The sequence below is a fragment of the Oreochromis aureus genome, linkage group 3 (genome assembly GCF_013358895.1).
Source record: "Oreochromis aureus strain Israel breed Guangdong linkage group 3, ZZ_aureus, whole genome shotgun sequence".
NCBI classification, from domain to species: domain Eukaryota; kingdom Metazoa; phylum Chordata; class Actinopteri; order Cichliformes; family Cichlidae; genus Oreochromis; species Oreochromis aureus.
The window spans coordinates 38,706,663-38,728,670 of NC_052944.1; the positions used below are offsets into that span (position 1 = coordinate 38,706,663).

At 40.8% G+C, this 22,008-nt stretch overlaps 1 protein-coding gene across 1 annotated transcript; it reads right to left on the bottom strand.

Annotated features, from left to right (window-relative positions):
• Nucleotides 1–6,345: 6,345 nt before the first annotated feature.
• LOC116334504 (N-acylneuraminate cytidylyltransferase-like) lies at nucleotides 6,346–21,953 on the bottom strand. The gene is made up of 8 exons (XM_031757934.2): nucleotides 21,629–21,953; nucleotides 14,027–14,169; nucleotides 12,910–13,065; nucleotides 10,116–10,249; nucleotides 9,907–10,001; nucleotides 9,682–9,817; nucleotides 9,420–9,585; nucleotides 6,346–9,293 (listed from the first exon to the last, which is right to left on the bottom strand). Exons 1-8 carry the CDS (start codon nucleotides 21,868–21,870, stop codon nucleotides 9,115–9,117), a joined length of 1,251 nt encoding a protein of 416 aa, XP_031613794.1. The 5' UTR covers nucleotides 21,871–21,953; the 3' UTR covers nucleotides 6,346–9,114.
• Between the last annotated feature and the right edge of the window lie 55 nt (nucleotides 21,954–22,008).

A 22,008-nucleotide genomic window follows, 5' to 3' on the forward strand; every position in this document is an offset into this window, starting at 1 on the left:
GTGTCTCACCTGCTCTTGTTCTCTCTCTCCCTCTTTGTGCTGACATTCATCAAATATACAGTGGAAACCAGATATTTATAAACTCTTCAGATAAAAACACAAACATTTTTAATTGTAACATCAAATCAGACAGCAGTTGGCTCTCAAGGTTCTTACTGTGAAGCTGTGACCGTTTGGCAGTGATCAGGAGTCCTGCATGACTATAAAGTCTCTCACAGGCTGCAGATGCAGGAAGAGCTGTATTGACTTTGATCGACAGCTTCTTGATCTGAGGAAAGCCATGCAATAGATCCACACCTCCAGTGAATGGACATGAAAGGTACCTCTCCAGTTCCTCTGCTTCTGGCTTTCCTGACCCCATGGATCCATCATCTTCGCCGGTTAGGCTGCTGTTTGTGCTGGTCTCATCCAGCTCTGTGTCTAGGTGATGTCTGATGAAGTGGAGACCTGTTGAAAGATGTAAGGTTTTCAAAAGAATTCGGTCTGGTCATTATAGTGCTGTATACACTGCCAAGCTGCAGATGTTTGTTTGGAGCTAGCCTCCAAAAGCTGCCCATACACTGTGCGATTTTGGCCCATTTTGAGACGATTTCTCAATCGCGCAACAGTTATGGGGATCGGTCGTGTTTTGCCTTAATCGTGTGTGCATCGTGTAGTATACATGGGGTAACGAAAAGCAGTTAACACCTCACGACCAGCTCCCAATCATCAATCGTATGGTCGCATGATAATCAAACCAGTTTGAAATCCTGTCGCCTCTCACTGCGCACGCACAAACACAGAAATGAAAGAGAAAAGGTGGAGCAGCACGGCAGTGCAGCGTGTGATCTGGACACAAGAGATGGAGGCACAACTTGTAGGAAGAGGCAAGCTCATCCGAGTGAGAGAGCTGCCACCCAGGCAAATGAAAAATAGAGCTTTATCACGTTATAACGTAAACAGTTTATTGTTCTAACAATATACCTTTCACGTTTGAACAATATAATATTTACATTATACGAACGTGATAATTATGTATATTGTAATAACGTGATATTATATTGTACAAACATTAAAAGTATATTGTTAGAACAATAAACCTTTCACGTTATAACGTGACATAGCTCTATTTTTCTTTTGCCTGGGTGGCAGCTCTACGCTTCCGTATATTTTCAATGTGGCCTCACAAAATTATCACGACTACAACAACCATGAAAAGAGCTGGATGGACATTGCTGCTCAATCAAAGCTGTCTGGTCAATGTTTTTCATTAGTAATTTAGCAGAGTTGATGGTGTGTGTGCCTGTGTGAGTGAAAGAGAGAGGGAGAGCGAGGGACAGATTTTGTATGATAAGCTTCATGTTACGGACGCACAGTTTGAGCACTCAGGTCGCATCAGAGCATCAGGCCGTATAGTGTGAGACCCTGCATCGTGACCTATGAACTTCTAACCCCTGCGATGTAATTGTACAGTTTGAGCAGGAGCGGAATAACGCGACTGAAAAAAATCGCACAGTGTTTGCCCAGCTTAATGCAGACTGTTTAAACTAAACAAGCTGCTGTTTCACATAATAAACCCTGTCAGCCGCAGTATTGCCTTCTGTTTTAACAGTTAAAGCAGTAGAGACGAGCTGTTTGCATGTGCGTTGAACTCCAGCGTCATTAACCAGGCTAGCTGTTAGCTTATAGCTCACGCTAGCTAACCAGCGAGCAGTTAAAAGACAGCTGAAGCTGCACAAAACACCCACAAACTTATCTCACTACAACGTAGCGCCGGAAATATGACTCGCAGCTCGAGCTCGACACAACTGCTGTAACATAAGACCGACATCCAGCTAACAACAGCTAAAAAGATATTTAGAGAAAACTTACCGTTTCATCAGGTTACGAGTTGAGTTGTTTCACGCTGAAAAGTTGGTTTGTTTTGGCTCTGACTGAAGACACCGACACTGCAGACATAGCTGTTCTTTTGTGCTGCTTTTAAGCGAAACATTCTTTGTATGTGAGGCCAAAGGTGTTCATCCTCTTCAGCTCTAGCGTAGACTCTGCCATCACATTTCTTCTTTCCGTGTGTCGCTACTTTGAAACGCTTGGGCCGCTCTGCCCGCCACGGTTTCAAACTGGTCATGTGACTGTATGGCCACGTCTCATTGGTAAAAAAGTTACCGGAAACTCCACTGACGGCATGTTATCTAATGTGTTAAACTATTTTTTTTTAAAAAGTAACGAGTCGAATTTTGCAAATGTAGCGGAGTAAAAGTACCGTTTCTTCTTCATAAATGTACTCAAGTAAAAGTAAAAAGTATCGTGCAAAAAAGGTACTTAAAAAGTACATTTTTTTCAAAAACTTACTCAAGTAAATGTAACGGAGTAAATGTAGCTCGTTACTACCCAACTCTGACTCAGGGTCAGCTGATCCAGCCCTAACTAAGTTTGAAGCCTAATCTTAAAAGTAGAGAGGGTATCTGCCTCCCATTCTCCTTTTTAATACTCTAGAAACCACAAGGTAAATAGCAGTCTGAGAGCTCTAATGGGGTGATATGGGTTTGAGCAGTCTTAAGATAAGATGGGGTCTGATTATTCAAGACCTTGTAAGTAAAAAGAGAATTTTGATCCATCTTTTATTGTTGATTGGTTTTGGAGTTTAGGACATGAACACTTTCGAGCTTGTAAACCACACCAGAAAGCGTTTGAGCAGTGTTGGTTTAGCGTGTTAACATAATAACTCAACAGAGGATGATGGGAGTTAGTGTCCTTAGTTTTTCATGTGTTTGCTCCCAAAAGGTGAAATGCTAAAGTAAGAGTTACGATATCTGAAGATGTCATTTGTAAGTTATGCCACTTATCATGAGTCAGCTACAACAAAAATATCAAATAATTATTAATATTTAAAAATATAAAAAACATTCCCTGTGGTGTTTTAAAGGCAGTGAACTTAGATGTGATAAGAATCCAGTTTCAGGCTGATCATCGTTACTATTTTTACTGACCTACTTATTTTAATTTCTATCTTTACGTTTAATCCTCTTTAATCGTCTTTGACTGTCACGTATTATTTCAGTAGGTCAGTTTGCGTACTTCATATTTATAGCCTTTGCTTTTTTTTATAACCATAGGTAGGAGCACTGGTCAGGTAGCATACCTGTGTGTGTGAGTGTGCGCTTGTTGACAAGAAAAGCCTGCCGTGGCACAGCATATTTTCCAAAGCGTTGGGTGTAGCACCGGTACATTTTGGTTTTTGACTGACAGATACACAATGTTTCTCTTTAATCCTGAGAAGAAATGAAACAAAGGGGCCCGCAGGAACGCTGAAGCGAAATGAAAAGAAAAAAAACAACGAGTTCGACAGCTAAGGGGAAGAGGCACCAGCTACTGTCAGCACTTCTTAGCCGCATCATTTTTCATGTGGGATTTATGAACGTCTGTGTGGTGCTCTAGAAAAACAAACTAAAACCGACCAATGCCTAAACTTAAACTGTAAGGGAGAGGAATTTACTTTAATCCTTATTTTTGCAGTCTCTGTGTCTCAGTAAAAGAAATATTGTGTTGTGATATTTCTATTGAGAAGTAAAAGGTCAACAAAGTTGTCAGGCCATAAATCTTTAGATTATTAACTGATTATTTATTTATTTATTATATATCCATTCCACAATCAGTAAAGACTTGTAGTTCTTTGTACATCTCTAGTGTTTGTGTCATTTGTATCTTTTAAATGCTTTCAAATTTCCTTTTTGTTCATTTCCTTTTTCTTTTCTGCAGTGTGATGCATTCAGTCAGAATCACTACGGCGTATTATTCGAATCTTTGCATTGACAAACTTTTCCTCTTTTGTTCTTTTTTATTTCTGCCTCATAGAAAATAAAAATGAACTGCTTCAAGAATAAATTGTTCATTTTGAATATAATATAAATGTGCATGAGGGATTACCAAAGTCAGTCCAGTTCAAACACTTTACACTGTTAGGGTCATTTTGACCAAAGAGAAATGATTTACCTGCTATAAAGCGCTATACAAATACAGGCTTTCTCAAACAGGTAAATCATGGTTACAAAAATATAGACTAAAGTCTACACTAGTGGTCACTCTAGTAGACTCCCTTTCATCAAAGTCAATCAATCACATAAGTGTCAGAATGGGGAAGAAAACTGATTTAAGTGACTCTTGGCTGGGATTTTCTTGCATAACTATCTCTAGGATTTACAACAAAAGGTCTGAAAAAGATAATGATGTCCAGTGAGCATCTCTGAATGCTCTTCTGCACAGATTAGGAGGCAATAAATCAGCAGCAACTCTGTGACGCTGTCGTGTTAATATGGACCAAAATCTTGGAGAATTGTTTCCTCTGAGATGAAAATTAGGTCAGTTCTGAAGGCCAAAATTGTCCAACCAAGTACTAGCAAAGGTGTACCTAATGAAGTGGCCAGTGAGTGTATACTACAGTGTCCCCGTCTAAATCTTTTTGACTGCTCCAATAATAATCACAGTATTTCACTGGTACTCTGATAGACTTTGATAAACTAGAGCATCAATTTCCTTCTTCTTCTCCTGGCCTGTTAGAGTAGATTTCACTGTTACATCACTGTTATATTAAAAACAACATTGCTCTGCATAATGAGTGACTACTGTCCTACATAATATAGGATCAAGTAGTTTTCTGCTAATAACACGAGGCAGTCTGAAAATCTCAACAGTCATCACAACACTGTTTATTTTAATTAGAAAAGGAAGGCTGTCTAAACAATAACCTGGAAGAAACTATTTTATTTGTGGACAGGTTGTTTCTAAAACATATGACTAACCACATACAAAAGGACACTAGCCTTTATTACTGCAGATGACTAAACATAATGATTTATATGTGCAAGGGAAAAGGGAAGGTCCAGGAATTCAGTCACAATCCAGGAAAACAGCAGATTTGCTCGGCAGTCCAAAAGCAAAAGGTGGCGCTGCTGAGCAATAAAAGTGAATGCACAGAAAAGTTGCTGCAGTTGTGAATCACCAGCACTCATCAACATGACTTTCTTATTTCTGTGAATTTGTTGTGGGTGTTACTTCACAGCTAACCCAGATCAACAGATCCTCCATCCACACAGTGTTTTTACTTCAGTTTTAGCTCATTAAAATAACCCGTTTTAATAAATAATAAGCAATCAGTGTTTTTCATTCCATACACCAGAGTCACCTGCACATATAAACAAGACAAAGAATAAATATGTAATAAGATTTGAGGAAACACCTGGAACAAAAAATGGGGAAACTGTTCTATTATAATAGTGTATTTTACATTGTACATACAATGTAACTAAGCAGATCATTATTAGTGCTATACTTAAGCAGGGTGCCTGAGCTTAAGTCTACATTATTTTATCCTTTGACTGTTTCTAATTAATCTAAATAACTACACTGTAACAGGTCAGATGACCATGTACACAAATAATTCAACATTTTAGAGTCTACTCAGGAGCCAACATTAAACACGTGAATGTTTTGTTTGTGAGTCTTTCACACCTAACCATTTATACATTTTTACGAAAAAATTGATTTTATGATTAATAACCAGCAGTTACATCAACTTGTATGCTTTTCCACATGAGACAGAAAGACTGAGTTCAGTGCCCTCAATTTACAGTAGACCGTTCTCACTCCCGAGGCGTAACATCCCGACGATTTGGAGAACGTGTTGCGGTGTTTACAGAGGTTCAGTAAAGGTCAACACTGCCACCTGCTGCCTAACTTGCAGACTTGCAAATTATTGCATACATCTGTACATAAAATGTAAAAGCACAGCTTTAAAGTCCATCACTGATCATTTTGGAAATTGAATCATCAAACTCCTTTTTTTGACAGCACTATCAACTGGTGTCAATATCCTACCATATCTATCTATCTATCAATAGATATACATATAGATAATATATACACACACTTATATATTTCAAATTAGTTTTTACTTTATGAAGATATTTATGTACACTGATCTTTGCTGCTGTATATCTGTGCAATATAGAAATATATGTATTTACCTGTGCAGTTATTTCTTACTATTATATGTATATACAGACAATTTTTTTCTTATATTCTTACATGTATATATATATATATATTTAAATTTCTTTATATGGCATTACGTGGTTGATTATGGTTATTTCTCTGTTGTAACAATGCTGTAGTTAAATCACAAGAGAACTTAGCCGCGTGTAAGAAACAAAATTCAGAAATTCTTTCCTGCTGCTTGTTTAATTTGTGAAATAAAAATGCTGCGACGCCCTAAATAGTTTTTTAGAGTTAAAATGCTGTTTAAAACCTAAATCTAATGATGGAACTATATCAACCGTCTTTCAATCAAAATCAATGACAACAGTCAGATGTTTGCACCCCGTCAACATCAAACAAGTTTATTTATTTGATAATTTAAAAAGAATCACAAAATAATCAGTTCATTAAAATTTAAATCAGAAATGATTCATGAGATTTTGAAACGGCAAAAAGAAAAAAAAGACATTTTTAAGAAAATCAGGAGCAGTTTAGCCGAGCATAAAGCCTGTAAATGTGGGTGGAAGCAGCAAAATCCAGCTAGTGTAACGTATAAACTTTACCAAGTAAAAACAAAACAATGAAAAACAACAAAAAACTGGTTTTATATGAAGGTCTTTCCAGCACACACCAAGTCATTTGTAGGCTAAAGTGTAACGGGCTAGTAGATGTAGCTAGCAGTTATTAAGTAGCTCCAATCTTCTCAGTAGGAAGGTGAAGCAGCATATTAAAGATCTTTGACAACTCCAGCCTTACCTTATCAATCTTAAACACAGAAATGTGCTTAGTTTATTTTTCTAGCAGTCACTGAAAGATAACCTAACAGAGAGACGCTCTCAGCTCTAGAGGAACTCAAGTTGTCTGCAACAAAAGCTGCCTGAGCCTGTCCTGCCAATCATGGAGATGCATAGGGTCTACAATTGATTGCAAAGGGGACCGCAGGAATTAGCACTACAGCCTCACAACCAAAAGGTCCAGGGTTCAAATTCACTCTGGATCTTTCCTTGGGGAGTCTGCATGCTCACATAACCGTGTGGGCTCCGGGTACTCCTAAATACATGGTGATTCTAAACTGGCTGTTGGTACGAATGTTTGTCTCTCTGATGACTTGGATAAGTGGGAGAAAATGGACTGAATAGCTCTGAGCCCTGCAAACCCCATTGGAGAACCAGTGCTATAAGGGGATATGAGCAGCATGATAACCGTGACATGTTTTTCCTTTTCCCACACTGACCTTATTATTGTTTAGTTCTTGCTGGAGTAACAAGAAAGGCAGTGAGACACTGTAGTTAATGCTGGATGGACCTGGCCCGTCATAGTTCTTCAGAACTCATGTTCTTGGATGAGAGGTGAGCTTTTCTTTCCAAGCTCCTTAGATTTAATTATGTTTTTGACAGAAAATGTTGTCCAGCATATTATAGTAATATAGTGTAGCTCACGTAGCGCCTGAGGTTAGACACATTATTGAGGGACTACAGATATGTTCTTGTCCGTCTTGGAACTAGACGTCAGCATACATTCAAAGAAACCTTTCAAGACTGAGTGGGATGCACTATGTGACATTTGACTAATTTCACTTCCATTTTGGCACCTCATCTTCTTTTAAGATGTCTTAACAGGCCTAGATCATGTGTTACCATGGTGATGTTCTCTGATAAGACGTGAACCTGCTACATGGTACAGAAACACCGAATAACACAGACTAATACCCAAATTCTGCTCCATAGTCTAGGCCTCTGGTGTCCTTGCAGTAAAATGAGTGATGCTTCCTGTTTATACTTCACTTGGTGTGATCATATTCAAACACAGCCTTCCTCAACATTTGATTTAACTTGTAAAATCCAAAACACTGCCAACATTCCTCTTGCTCGGCACAGGGAAAGTTTCTTGCTCAGCGATGGTTAACACACACACACACACACACAAAAAAAAAAAAAAAAAGACAGCTCTGACGTTTTAGATATCAGGATGTAATACAAAAAAACCTTTCTGGCCCTTACCAGATCTTAAAGTTAGGTAAATGCAACCTCAGATGAACAAAAGCACAACATATTACAACATGACATTGTTTGTTTAATAAAACTAAACCAAAATGCAGAAACGATGTGTAAAAAACTAAATACAGTCTATGAATCAGTAGCTTGTAGAACCATCTTCAGCAGGAATGACTAGAATTATGCACTTGAGCAGCCTCAAATCACTGTAGAGGAATTTTAGCTCACCGTTCTTTACACAGTGAAGGGGTTCAGATGTGGACTTTAACTCTCTGCAACACATGACCCAGTTTCAGTAAAGCTTTAGCTGTCAGACAGGTGGCCTCACATTTGAATAGTTTGGTACACAGAGGTGGTCATGGTCGGCTCAGTGACCACAACACCGTGTCTGACAGCTGATTGGCGTTTCTGCTGATGCTGTGCATTACGGCTAAACATCTCCACCTTAGCCGTGTCTGTCCAAAGGACATTGTTCCAGAAGTCTTGTTCAGATATATTTTCCTTGACCTAAGCCAAGCTGTCACATTCTTTTTAGAAGAAGAGACTTTCTGCTAGCAATCCTTCCAAACAAGCCATACTTGTTAAGTCTTTTTCTGTTTTTTGTTTGTTTGTTCTTTGCACTTTCTTTGAACATTGCACAGTCTGACCTTGGGATCATGAGACGTCCACTTCTGGGAAGCATGTGTCATTGTGTTAACACAGGTGAGAGCTCTGGACCTTAAAAACTTCCAAACCTCTGTTTTTATAGAGGTCCTCACACGTGCTGATGATAAATTAATCAAATGCATTTGACTAGCAGGTGCTGCTAACCTCCTGCATTTTGGCTTAGCTTCTGTTAAATGGTGACAAAGTGTAGTAGGCCGTGTGTTTTTGCACATCCAAGGTTGCTTTTCTCAATTTTTAACAACTGGTGAGGACTATATGATTATTTTATTATGTCCTGATATACAAAACCTTAGAATTGAACGAGGATCTGCTTTTTTACCATTACTACAAACCCGTCTCTTGATATTTCTAACATATACACCACTAATTTGATTTCGTTTGATTTGTTCAATTTATCAAAATTAATCTGCCATTAGAAGTTCTTACAAATGATGTGGTCCTCCTAAGGTTTTGCCATCGGTTTATGCAGGAAAATGTGCTCAGCAAAATCCCACACAGCTCCTGATCCCCTAGAAAGGTGGCAGATGTACTTTGCAGCCTTTGAGGCCAACTCTGGAGCATCCCCGGGTACTGCACTCAAACCTGCCAGCTTCAGCAATTTCTCATCTGCTTGATCAAAACCTGAGAGGGGAACAGAAAAACATAGTGAGGCTAAACTGAAATGATAAATACACTTTGACTCAGCAGTAACACGTTTCCAAAGCCTGCCAACTGAACTCTTAAGAAATAAAAGTGCAGTCGTTTTACCCATGAATGCCACATGTTTCCAGTCCAGACTCTTGTTCTTCATGACCTCTTCCAAATTATTCTGTGGCTTCTTTCCCACCTTCATGACCTGGCACCCTGTCCTTTTTTGAAGTTTGTCAGCCAAAGACTGGGCCACAGCGTCATTACTGGAGGTCAACAGTATGACCTTGTGAAACAAGACAGAGGGCAGTTTGTGAGCAATGTTATACATGATGGGTCAGTTTACTCAATTCTGTTCAGACAGCTGATGGAAAAAGCCAACCTCCACTTGTTTTTCCTGCAGCATGTGAATAGCAGATGTGTTTCTAGTATTACTAGACAGAGCGTTGATTCCTTCTGCTAAACATGCAGAAACATTGCAGAACAGCAGGCGGACTACCTTACCGGGGTACCCGTACCTGATTGAGGAAGCACAGATTAAATGAGAAAAAGGAGTCGATAGTTGATTAAAAGCGGACTGAGAGGCATTATGTGGGGCGCTTCTCACCTGAGAACCCTCTGTTCTGCCACAGGCCAGTCGATGTCTCCATCTATGTCCACACTGAACTCCGGCAGCATCTCATAGTAGATTGACTTACCGCCCTAGAGAGGTGAAAACGCAAGGGTGACAAAAATATGCAGTTACCCGAAATAAAGATGGTGAAGTTTCGTGCACTGGCGCTTGAGGCACAATTAGGCACAGTTTCGCCCCATTACCTGCAAGTGTCCCGTGTTAATGAGATCTTTTGTGGTGAAGTAAAACGAGCCATTCTCACAGAGCTCTCCGGGCCAGTCCTGACGCCGCGGCCGGTTGGCTGGGTCCAGATTTAACGCCTTAGTTTTTTCATCAGCTAGGAGGAAAGAGGCTCAATTACATACAAAAAAAGGATTAAAAGGATGTGACTGTTTCAAAACCCAAACTTAGTGGAAACTCAGGCTATCATTGCAGCAGCTGTGTAACTAAATTTGGAAAGAGGAAAAAAATAAAATGAATCTAATAACTGAGTTATCAGTTGTTATTAATTTGATATTGAGTGCTCATTTTCTGTATTTTATAAGCCAAGGTAAAACCGTCATCACTGTGGACTAGGATCTTCATCTTTTCATTTTCAGTTTTCACCTTCAGGTAATCAATTCTTTCCCCTATTGGTGAAGTGGTACTAGCTACAACATGAGCCCAAAGCATTTCAGATCAGTTCTTGTGTTCAAAGCTTTTCCACGAAAATGAGAACAGCACGTTGCCACTCCTCAGTCTGCCAATCTTCCTGAAAGCCTTTTCAGGTTAGACCAGGAGTTCAGATTTCTAGTGAAGAACAACAAGCAACTCTTGATTTCTTGATTTTCCAGACATCAACTAATGCAAGATTTATAGTCCTGCATTGCTATAGGTCTTTGACTAGACCAGGGGTCGGCAACCTTTCTGATGATGAGTGCCATCTAAAATTTCCTCAGAAGTCAGTGTGCCATATGATTGCATTAGCAATAAATTTAATAACGCTCTATATGAACAGTTACACACTATATAGAACAACTTTATAGAATTATATTTGTTCGCAGATGTTGGCAGCTATCAGCGAATAGTTATCAGCTATTTTGAAACAAAAAAAAGACACTTTTTATCCATAACAGCAAATGAACTGTACAACAGAAAATGCAAATGCTATTTATGGTCTCCTCACAACAATGATAAGAAAAATAAACTGGACAAATATGGCATGTTTGTTAATACAGGGATACACATATTAATGTGATCTCTGGTCTCCCACTCAGAGACACAGGTCTCCGAGTGTCCAGCATTCAGACGGCTACCTGAGGACACTCTTCGTGTGAGAGAAAATCTGCTCACACAGATATGTAGAGCCAAGTACTGTCAATAAGGCCTCTGCAATGTTCTGAAGAACTTAAACTTGACAGGTAGTGATGTCCAGCAGGTGAAAATGCAAGCTCCATGAACATGCACAGCTGTGGATACCAGCTGTGTTTGTAGTTCTGCAAACTTTGACCCCCACAGAGTCGAACTTTTCAGTTCAATCACCTGCATTTCGATGTCCTCTGTGTCCAGCCAGTTAATGCGGGACAAATCCAGCTGCTCATTAAAGCTTTCTGGTTTGATCAGAAAAGAAAACATTGGTCCATACACTTTCCGTTTTTGTTTCAAAAAAAATCCCATCCACACGTAAACGGCAAAAACTAAGGAAAAGACTGCTAGGAACATGCCAAAGCAGCAGGTGGCGATATATTCCTAACTGTGTAGAAATGTTAGCCAATCAGAAGTCTAGAAGCCTGGGTGGGAAAGAGTAAACAAAGGTGGCGCATAGAAGCAGAACTGAGTCCTATGTGTGGAGGGACAGAAACTGTGTGTGTATATGTAAGCATTTAAACACTGCAGAGAGTAAAATTAACAGTAACAGTATTTTGTCCAAGTCCGCCATTGTAGAAATCCATTTCACTGAAACAATAACCTGGCGCAGTGTGACGTCAAAAAAGGCGCACACCTTTGACGCTGCGTTTTCTCCGTTTTCCTCGTCCACGCGTAAACGCAAAAACTGAGTTTTCGAAAATCTCCACCCTGGCAGGAGTTTTAATGCACCTTCTCAGATTAATTCACTGCGTGTCGTGCCATCAGTTAACCCTACGCGTGCCCAGGGCTGCAGACCCCTGGACTAGACAGTCAGGACGACTGTGGGAATTTAGGGAGGAAGACAGGAAGATTGCTGATTTGTTGAGCAGTTGGTCTGAACAAGAAAGGAATCGACAGTGAGGTTCACCATTAAGAGAAATTATCACAAAAACCCTCCAAAAAACAAAATTCTTTGTTTAATGCAAAGAGCTTTAACTAGAGGAGCAGAACAAAAACAGCAAGTTGGTTGTTCCTCATATTTGAGGCCAAGCCCCCCTAAGACAGCAAACCACTTAACATGTAAAGTTGGGCCTGCTGTGACATCAGACAACCTACACACAATACCACCATACCAACTGATGTCTAATTAATTAATTGCTGTCACTCTAATATCTAAAATTCAAAGGATGTGAGTGATCAGTTGTTTGTTCAGAAAGGAGAATACTTGTTACTAGTGTTTCAAATGGTTTGAGTTTGCATCGGTAGGATTTGTTTAATCCCAGTTAATAATTTACTAAGGTGGAGGTCCACTGACACATTCAGATTAGTTCCAAACTGACAAAAGAAGATTTTTGCAGAACTGACAGACTGGAGCTTGTAAAGATCTGCACATAGATCTATTTAGCAAAACAACAAATAAAACATCAACATAGCAAGACTGTCTAAAAATACTTCAAATAAGCTGTTGTAATGTCAGTTACAGATACAATATATTGTCAATATTATTCACTCACTTATCCAAATAATTGAATTTAGGTGTATAAAATCAAGCACCTACTACTACACCTACAGGATGCTACCTGTGCAGCAAGTCCAGTTGTGAAATTTCCTTGCTATCAAATATTCTCTGAACTCAGCATGCACATAACAGTCAAACATGTGTTAACTTACACAATTCATCTACCTCCTTCCAGCGAAACTGGTGTCTCCTGACCACTGAAAAGACGGAATCATAGCCGTCCTCTGTGATCTTTTTTAAGGCTTCCCTCACATCGAACGGATGGAGGCATGGGGATGTAGCCTGGATGTTGCAAACTATATCCACCTCTGTGAAAACAAAAGGCAAAGAATTTTCAACTGTGTGGCAGAAGAATGATGCTTGTGAAACAACAGCGTAAAAAGAGATTCTTCAGCACTTCAGCAGTTTTGTGTGATGGGGAGGGGCAGCTGTGGGTTGCAGGTGTGGCGTGTACTAGGGCTGCACGATTTTGCATAAAATGAGAATCACGATTTTTTTGCTTAGAATTGAGATCACGATTCTCTCACGATTTTCTTTTCCAGTATAAATATTTATTGCACTTATTAACTGCACATCAACTTCGTAACAGTTGAGACTGAACATAAAAACAATAAATGAACATAAAAACAATAAATGTCTCACATTTTGTCGTTGCCGCAAAATGTTGTACTGCTTGTAATTCCGTTTCCACCGTTGCTCGACACTGCGTGTATAGAGCAGGTAGTGCAACATTTGAAAAATAGTTGCGGGACGGCACTGTGTAGCGTTTGTCTAGGGTGTTGATCATTTTCCTAAATCCCTCGTTTTGCACAGTGTTGATGGGAGCCATATCTTTAGCCAGGTGATAAGTGATAGCCTCCGTAATTTCTTTGTGCCTGCGGGAGTTCGACGGGTATGGGGAAGCGCTGTATAAGGTTCCCGTTATTGATGTGGTTGACCGGGACGGATTTTCTCCTGTCACTTTCTTGGCTTTACAGCTTCGTCATCTCTCACGTGCTCTCCGTTGTTTTTTCCCTGCCAGCTGGCTTCGGTATTACGTGGTATAAGGCTCCGCCCTTGTCATTTGTTGAGCAGGAAGAGTGAGCGCTTGTTTTCATGCAGATTATGTCCCGGATCAAAATGCGGTACAATCGTCATCTTTTTTTTTTTTTTTTTTTTTTTTTTTTTTTTTTAATAAATCGTTGTCATTTGGAAATGAGATCGCACATAAGTATGAATTGAGATCGCGATTTTCTAACGATTAATTGTGCAGCCCTAGCGTGTACCTACCATTATGGTATTTCAGAAACTCTTGGATAGTTTCTAATGATGAAGTAGAGTCTCTGGAGACTTCAGGACTCCTCTGGTGCACCTGAGCACCCCATGCCTCAGCAACTTTCTTAATCTCGGCGTGGTCTGTTGATACCCACACACTGTGAAAGAAAAGGTGCATTATTGTTGTGTTTATTGCATTTCAAATGGGCATGTTGCAACAACAAGAAAGTTGTAGAGTACTCTCTTGTGGAAAAACTTTTCCACAAGAGAGTACACAATTTTATTTTGCCCTAAACGCAAGAATCTCAGGTTAAACCTCACCAAATTTCTACAACCACCAAACAGCTAAAAACGTAAATGAGAGCCGGTACACGGATTCTGCACAAAGACGTAAACACAAAGCGCAGACCGGCCTACACATCAGAACCAGTGAGATGTCGCCTTTCTCACCCGACGGCAGTACACAGACATGCCGTCAAGGCTCAAAGCCGAAAGCTCACAGCTTCTGATGCGTCGGCCGGTCTGCGCTTTGTGTTTACATCTTTTTTTGTGCTAGATAATGGAGTTGCAGTTTTGTGTCTCTCCAACCAAATTGGACTGAACCAGCAGCAGAAGAAGATCCAAACTATGCTTCATATAAATCGTCATGAATTCCCTCTTGCTTTTGCTGTTTTGCTTCCACCATGATAAAATCACACTTGTTGCACAGATCTCTCTGTGCACGTCAAGAGCAGTTTTAAAAATCTGTTTTACTGCATTGTTCGCTTGCTTATTACGCACAAGTTTACCGTTATGTACAGCATTGAGGTTTTTTCTTCTTAATTTAACTGACTTCCGACAAGAAAGCCTCATTTCTGCTGTTCAATACTGAAGAAATTTAAACTTTTTAAAGTTATGCGAAATTGCAAAACGCTTGGCTGTGTCTCTAATTAAACCTCTGTAACTTTGCTCTGCTTCACTTCAGCAGCATCAGGTAATGTTTATATGTTGATTCATGTTTTTTTTTTCGTTTTTGTTCTACTGCAGAACATTTTTAAGGTTATCTGCTATAAAAAGCCAGGCCAGGAAAATCTCCTTCATGTTTTTCTGTGTTTTATCCTCAGTTACTTTGACACAAAGGCATCTGCTGTGATGCTCACACCTCTGATGAAGTCTCACATGTGTCAGCTTTCGTTTTATAGATATAAAAATATGGATATTTACTGATAAATGATCAGAATTGTAATATTTCTCACTGTCTGAGGCAAAATTTCCCCAATTCGAATCAAACTGTATCGAACCAGGACCTTGTGAATTGGAATCGAATCGATTCTAGAAATCAGTGATGATACCCAGCCCTAGTTGAAGGGTGTTTCTCTTCTTCACGTTTCATTTTTATTAACCGGGCATTATAAAAGCCCATACTGACAGATGGACAAATTGATAACAGTGGCCAATAATATCTATATATATCCCTCTTGATTGTGTATATGACGAATCTGTGGATGCAACACATGCAACACGGAGAGTGGAATATGTAAACAAATCTAACCAGTAATAATAACCCGTAAAAATCAGTTAACCTGGAACACCGACTCAGAACAGACTGATACGCCATTTGTCAATAACTAAAGAGTGCCACCTATAAGAAACAGGAAAATGCGCAGTAGGGTGCAACGATCATCCCATCTGGATCTAATTTGAACTGGTGGTTCCACACGGGACAGGGAGGGTTCTCGACTCCAGCAGACAGTATGACGTGGTGCTAATGCCCTCTCATTAGGGCTGTGCGATATGACCAAAATCTCATATCCCGATATTAAGACATCTATCGTCCGATAACGATATAAATCACAAAAATGTAACATTTTTTGTAAATTCTGTGAATCTGGGGCAGCTCGACTTGCGTGAAGTGTCGCATACCTGGAGTCGAGTGTTTTAACTGATGCATGAAACTATACATTTTTAGACATAGGTTGTAACGGCCGCCGTTTTCTTTGTGAGTATTTATTACACAGCGTGCTGCGGGGAAAAGCCTGTTCTAACGTTTGAGTCTAAGGTTTATTTTTTTAGCACCTGACGGCTCTTTTTTACTTCTCATCCGTTAATACCATTGACTGTAGAAAAGATGGACGACGCGACAGCGCCTCCTACCATTGTGCAAAAATGAAGCCAAAATATCCCGCTTGTGGAGGCTGCCATCTTGCAAATTTGGAGCCAGAGTCTGCGCAGTGGTGACTTGAGGTGGAGCGACTGTGTAACGCTCCCGCCCACACACCCGCTGGACGTGACCGCAAACACGCCCCTCTACACTTTTTACGTAGCCCGGCTGCTCCAGTTCTTTTGCTGGTTTACCGCGACTGACGACTCCTTTAATTAAGGTAAATACAACCATGTCACTGTTATAAAAAAGACGCACAGCATCTTATAGTTCTAAAATCACTCTGTTGTTAATTCGTTTGCTAGATTAGCCACTAGCATACGCACTGTGTTGGAGGCTTTTTGCTAGCTAGTTAGCGATGCTACACACCTGCTACTCTAATAGTCTGTGTTAGTGAAGGATTCAGCACTTCTTATGTTTGTTTTTTATCCATTTTTAGACAGCGATGAGATCATCTGCACACTCTACAGAGGCCCAGAGTTACTGTTAATATCAAAAATATAATGCTGTCCTTTGAGATTTTAACATAAGACTGTGAGTGTAATGGATCTAAAACTGTTTAAATATTCAGAGCCCTCTACAGCCTGGTAACATGGAGACTTTAAAAACAGCAGCATGAGGTTTCAGTAGTGTAGTGCGATTTGTTCTTTTCATTTAATAATAATCCATATTATATCAACAGCTACATTCACCCTGGAGAGAAACTAGTGAGGGAGACCATCAGGACCAAGCTGGGTTTCCTGGGTCCAGAGGTTTGGAGAAACTTCTTCCCTTTCTTTCATCACAGCTGTCCTGTGCCAGAAGTTCTGTTGACCCACTGAGAGAGGCTTCATTTAAGAAACACCAAGAAGACTGAAGCTCATGGCATTGATCAAGCAGGACTCATGATCTTCACCAGCAGCTCCCTCACAGGGAAATCTTCAGCACTCCTCCGTAGGCCCGCCCCAGGAGATGGATACACCCAGCATTTCATGAACACTGTGATGGAGACCTTTGGTTTGTGTAATGTTATAAATACTCGGATACTCCCCAGAGGCTCCAGACTTTTACATGAACATAATATATTCAGTTCTGTAGAAAGTTATATATTTAAAAATATATGATCCTCTCTGGTTACTCTGGTATGAATAACTCTGAATTACTTTATGGTAAATAACACTATCTGCAAAAAACTGTGAAAAAATTCCAGATGACAAGTTTGTAGTTCAACATACAAGTGACGACCTTTGACCTTCATCATGTTTTATTAAATTGTAGCTGTGTCCCAAAACGTCGGCTGCATCCTTCGGAGGCCGCATTTGAAGGCCAATTACGTCACAGCCCGGCGACGAAGGCTGTCCCAATTCGTCGACTCCTTCAAATGCGGCCGACAAATGCGTCCTTCATTTCCCCGAATTTGAAGGATGGGTCGGTGTGTCCTTCGTGGCCCACCATATCCCAGAATTCATAGCGGTCCAGCCAAATTTCAGCTGCCAACAATGGCGGCCGCTACTAAGTTTTAAAATTAGTCTTATTAATCTTTCTGGGTCACAAAATAAACTTTTAACATATTTTCAGGCGAGAAAGTGGCGGTGTAAATTTCAAATATCTGCTTGGTTTATCAAGACATCGCATATTTGCAAAAGTGCGCCGACGTTTTTTGAGACGTCTGTTACCCACCCGCCGATAGCAAACCGGGGATTCAATGGTCGCCGAGCCGGCGAGAGCAGCGGACTCCGGCTTCATCGTTTTCAGACCCCCGCTCTTTCGCTACTCAGGTTAAACATGATATATAAGTCACTCGGATAACTTAAAAATGTAATTGTTTGCCTTATTTCGGTGTTTTATTTGTTCGTGAGTAAATCGGGTTGGCTGAGATCAAAGTTATTAGATTAAATAAATCTTTATTAATCCATCGGGTGGGTTCCTCCGGGATTTTCACACAGCTGAATAAACGTGAAAAAGAAAACTGATTAAACAGAAGTGTGAGACGGTTGAGAATTTACGCCAGTGTCCTGTTATATTTTAGATAGCAAGGAGCAGACGGCCGAGTTTATTAAACTCCACCGAGACAGCGGTGACGCAAATCTGAAGGCTAGACCGTCCCACTTCACAGCCTCGCACTTCCGGCCTTCTCGGTCTTCGAAGGACCCGGCCCACGTAGACCGCGAAGGCCGGGTCCTCCGAAGGATGCAGCCGACGTTTTGGGACACAGCTTCTTTCTCTTATATTTAATATAACCACACTACAGACAGACAAGCGCTTGTTTTTATGCGTTGTCGTTAGCAACAACGACAGTAAAACCACGGCGTATCCGCTTGTTTATTTTCCACATAAACCTTTCACAATAAAGCTCAAGATCCTGTTGAGACTTTTCAAAATAAACTGAATCACGTGAAAGATGCAGAGTATTTACCATTGACTGTAGAACACATGGACGACGCGCACCCCAAAAATGAAGCCAAAACGTCTCTATCGCCCCCTGGTGTCTGGCTGCAGTATAGGTCATAAACCCCGCCTCCTCCATGTTAGCGGATGGTACTGGGGTCAGACTAAAATAAATTTATTCTCCTCAGATAATTTTTTTCCACAGATTCTTTCTTTTGTTTTCAATAGTTCTCATCACGCTGATTGATGTCCAAGGGGTCTCCTCTCCCATAAGTTTGATTCTAATTCCTACCGCGGTGATATTAAATTGGGGTGAAACGTCATCATAGCAGCTTTGACTGGCAGCTGCAGTCACGGAGAAACTTGCGTATCTCTGTTCGGGAATAGCAGATAGAGCGTAGGCTCTGACAGGAGGGCCAGCGTTTACGCTACGAAAACACGACCGAGTGTTTTAACCTGACAGCCTGAGGTGTTCTTCAGTAAACTGGACTACCCGACTAAAGGACCCGAGGCCCCGCTGCACTTTTTCGGTAAGTTAAACGTGTTTGTAAGCTAATCCGTAACTACCGTCCTTAGCTAGGTCTCAGGACCTAGCTAGCTAAAATGAGCACTCGGCTGTCGGGATTCGTTTAGCTAATCTGTGCAGGTGAATGAATTTACTAAAGAAATCAAGAGAAACGCCCCGGGCTCCTCAGTCACTAATTACTGTTACTGTACTTTTATTACAAGTATTATACTGTAAAAGCAACAGGCTGCACCCTGCTGCAGCTCCTGTGCAGAGCTGAATATTAAATATGTGCAAACAACAGCATGTTTTCAGTCTCTTGCCACATCTGTAAAGACAGTAACATTTTTTAAAGCTTATACTTCAGCAACTCCTCATTAATCAGGAACTATGGATTAAAGTACTTTAGTGTACTGTAATACTGAAAAAAATGTAAGAGAACTTCAGATCCTGAGTGTGTGAGGACAGAGAAGATCAGCTTTATTTCAGATTTAAGAGATAAACTTTATATTTCAGTTTGTGATGGTTCTGTTCTCTTTGTGATTACAGGAGCTGCCCTCAGATTCAGACCTCAGCACCACCCAGTGACAGCAGACAGATCATCCAACATGTTCACATGTTAACTGCAAAATGAACTGATGAAAACAGTACAAGGGTTAAAGTACCACATGTGCTGTAGTGAAAGCTGCAGCTGTTTTATTGATAAAGTTAAAGACAAAAAAACAAAAGGATTAATCACTCATGTAACAGTGTCACTATATATCAGCATTAACAGGACCTCAGTTTGGTGTTTCAGAGAGCTGCTGATCTCAGACCTGCACAGCTTCCGTTTTAAACACTTGATGTACTCAGCTGCATGAAGAGCATATGAGATTTTCTCTGACACAAGCTGTGTCCCAAAACGTCGGCTGCATCCTTCGGAGGCCGCATTTGAAGGCCGATTACGTCACAGCCCGGCAACGAAGGCTGTCCCAATTCGTCGACTCCTTCAAATGCGGCCGACAAATGCGTCCTTCATTTCCCGAATTTGAAGGATGGGTCGGTGTGTCGTTAAGTAGCCCACCATATCCCAGAATTCATAGCGCGTCCAGCCAAATTTCAGCTGCCAACAATGGCGGCCGCTACTAAGTTTTAAAATTAGTCTTATTAATCTTTCTGGGTCACAAAATAAACTTTTAACATATTTTCAGGCGAGAAAGTGGCGGTGTAAATTTCAAATATCTGCTTGGTTTATCAAGACATCGCATATTTGCAAAAGTGCGCCGACGTTGGAGACGCGTCTGTTACCCACCCGCTCGATAGCAAACCGGGGATTCAATGGTCGCTCGAGCCGGCGAGAGCAGCGGACTCCGGCTTCATCGTTTTCAGACCCCGCTCTTTTCGCTACTCAGGTTAAACATGATATATAAGTCACTCGGATAACTTAAAAATGTAATTGTTTGCCTTATTTCGGTGTTTTATTTGTTCGTGAGTAAATCGGGTTGGCTGAGATCAAAGTTATTAGATTATTAGATTAAATAAAACTTTATTAATCCATCGGGTGGGTTCCTCCGGGATTTTCACACAGCTGAATAAACGTCAAAAAGAAAACTGATTAAACAGAAGTGTGAGACGGTCGAGAATTTATGCCAGTGTCCTGTTATATTTTAGATAGCAAGGAGCAGACGGCCGAGTTTATTAAATTCCACCGAGACAGCGGTGACGCAAATCTGAAGGCTAGACCGTCCCACTTCACAGCCTCGCACTTCCGGCCTTCTCGGTCTTCGAAGGACCCGGCCCACGTAGACCGAAGGCCGGGTCCTCCGAAGGATGCAGCCGACGTTTTGGGACACAGCTAGCTATAGCCACTACAGCAGTGTTGCCAACTCCTCAGTAAGGAAAATCGCTATTGGTTGTCCTAAAAGTCGCTAGAAGTCGCTAAATGACGTCATCACCTAATTTGCATAATTGGTCATGCTAATATAATTGTAACCTATGTTGTTGGAGAGAGAAATAACATCGTGGACGAGACATAAAGTGAGTAAAAAACGTCCTAAATGCATTTAGAGTTTATTTAAAACTACAAATTAAATTTCTTTTAGCAATTATTGTTTTTTTTAATGTCACAATTCCAACCCTGCTCCTTTAGCTGGGCTTGGACCGGCAAAAATGACCCGAAATAGGCACTCTGGTGGAGTTACTTTGTGTGTGTGTGTTTATAAGTAGTTTTAAACCTTGTGATCCACAAAACAGCATAAGAGTAAAAGAAGCCTGCGTTACAGCACCCGCTGCTTGTTGAGAGTAAAAGCGATACGCGCTTTCACGTCTTTTTTTTAGCGACTTTCTTTAGAAAAAAAGTCGCTAGGGGTCTGAAAACTCGCTAAATATAGCGACAAAGTCGCTAAGTTGGCAACACTGCACTACAGTGACCATCAAAATGATGAAAAAATATTGCCGTAAACAGTTTATTTTGCGACACCACGAAACAAACGATAGCGTAAAATGAAACGATAGACGTTTTTATATCGTCATCCGATATATATCGTTATATCGAACAGCCCTACCTCTCATCGCTCCTTGCAGCTTTAATTCAGTTTGAAATCACCGTCACACATTTGCAACGTACCTATCAAACACTTCGGAGTCCACGGCAGCCCTCAGCACCCATCCGATAAGGGGGACACCGGCTAAGGGCTTGATGTTTTTAAGCGGAATGCCTTTGCTTCCCCCCCGTGCTAAAATGAGAGCAGCTACGTGTCTCTTCTGGTTCTTGTTGGAAGAAGCAGCCACTTGTCTCTTCTTCTGTTTCATGTTGGAAGAAGCAGCCCTGTCCACTTCGTCGTCATCGTGTCTTCGCTTAGCGGACATTAAAGAGGTTCTGTGGTTAAAAACAGACTTTTGGGGCGGTGTCGCTACCGGAAATCCGATCGGTACCCCGCATGCGCGAACCCCGCCAAGAGGGGGGGGGTTGGGAACGATGTGCCGGGAGTCCGCTGTTGAGTTTTG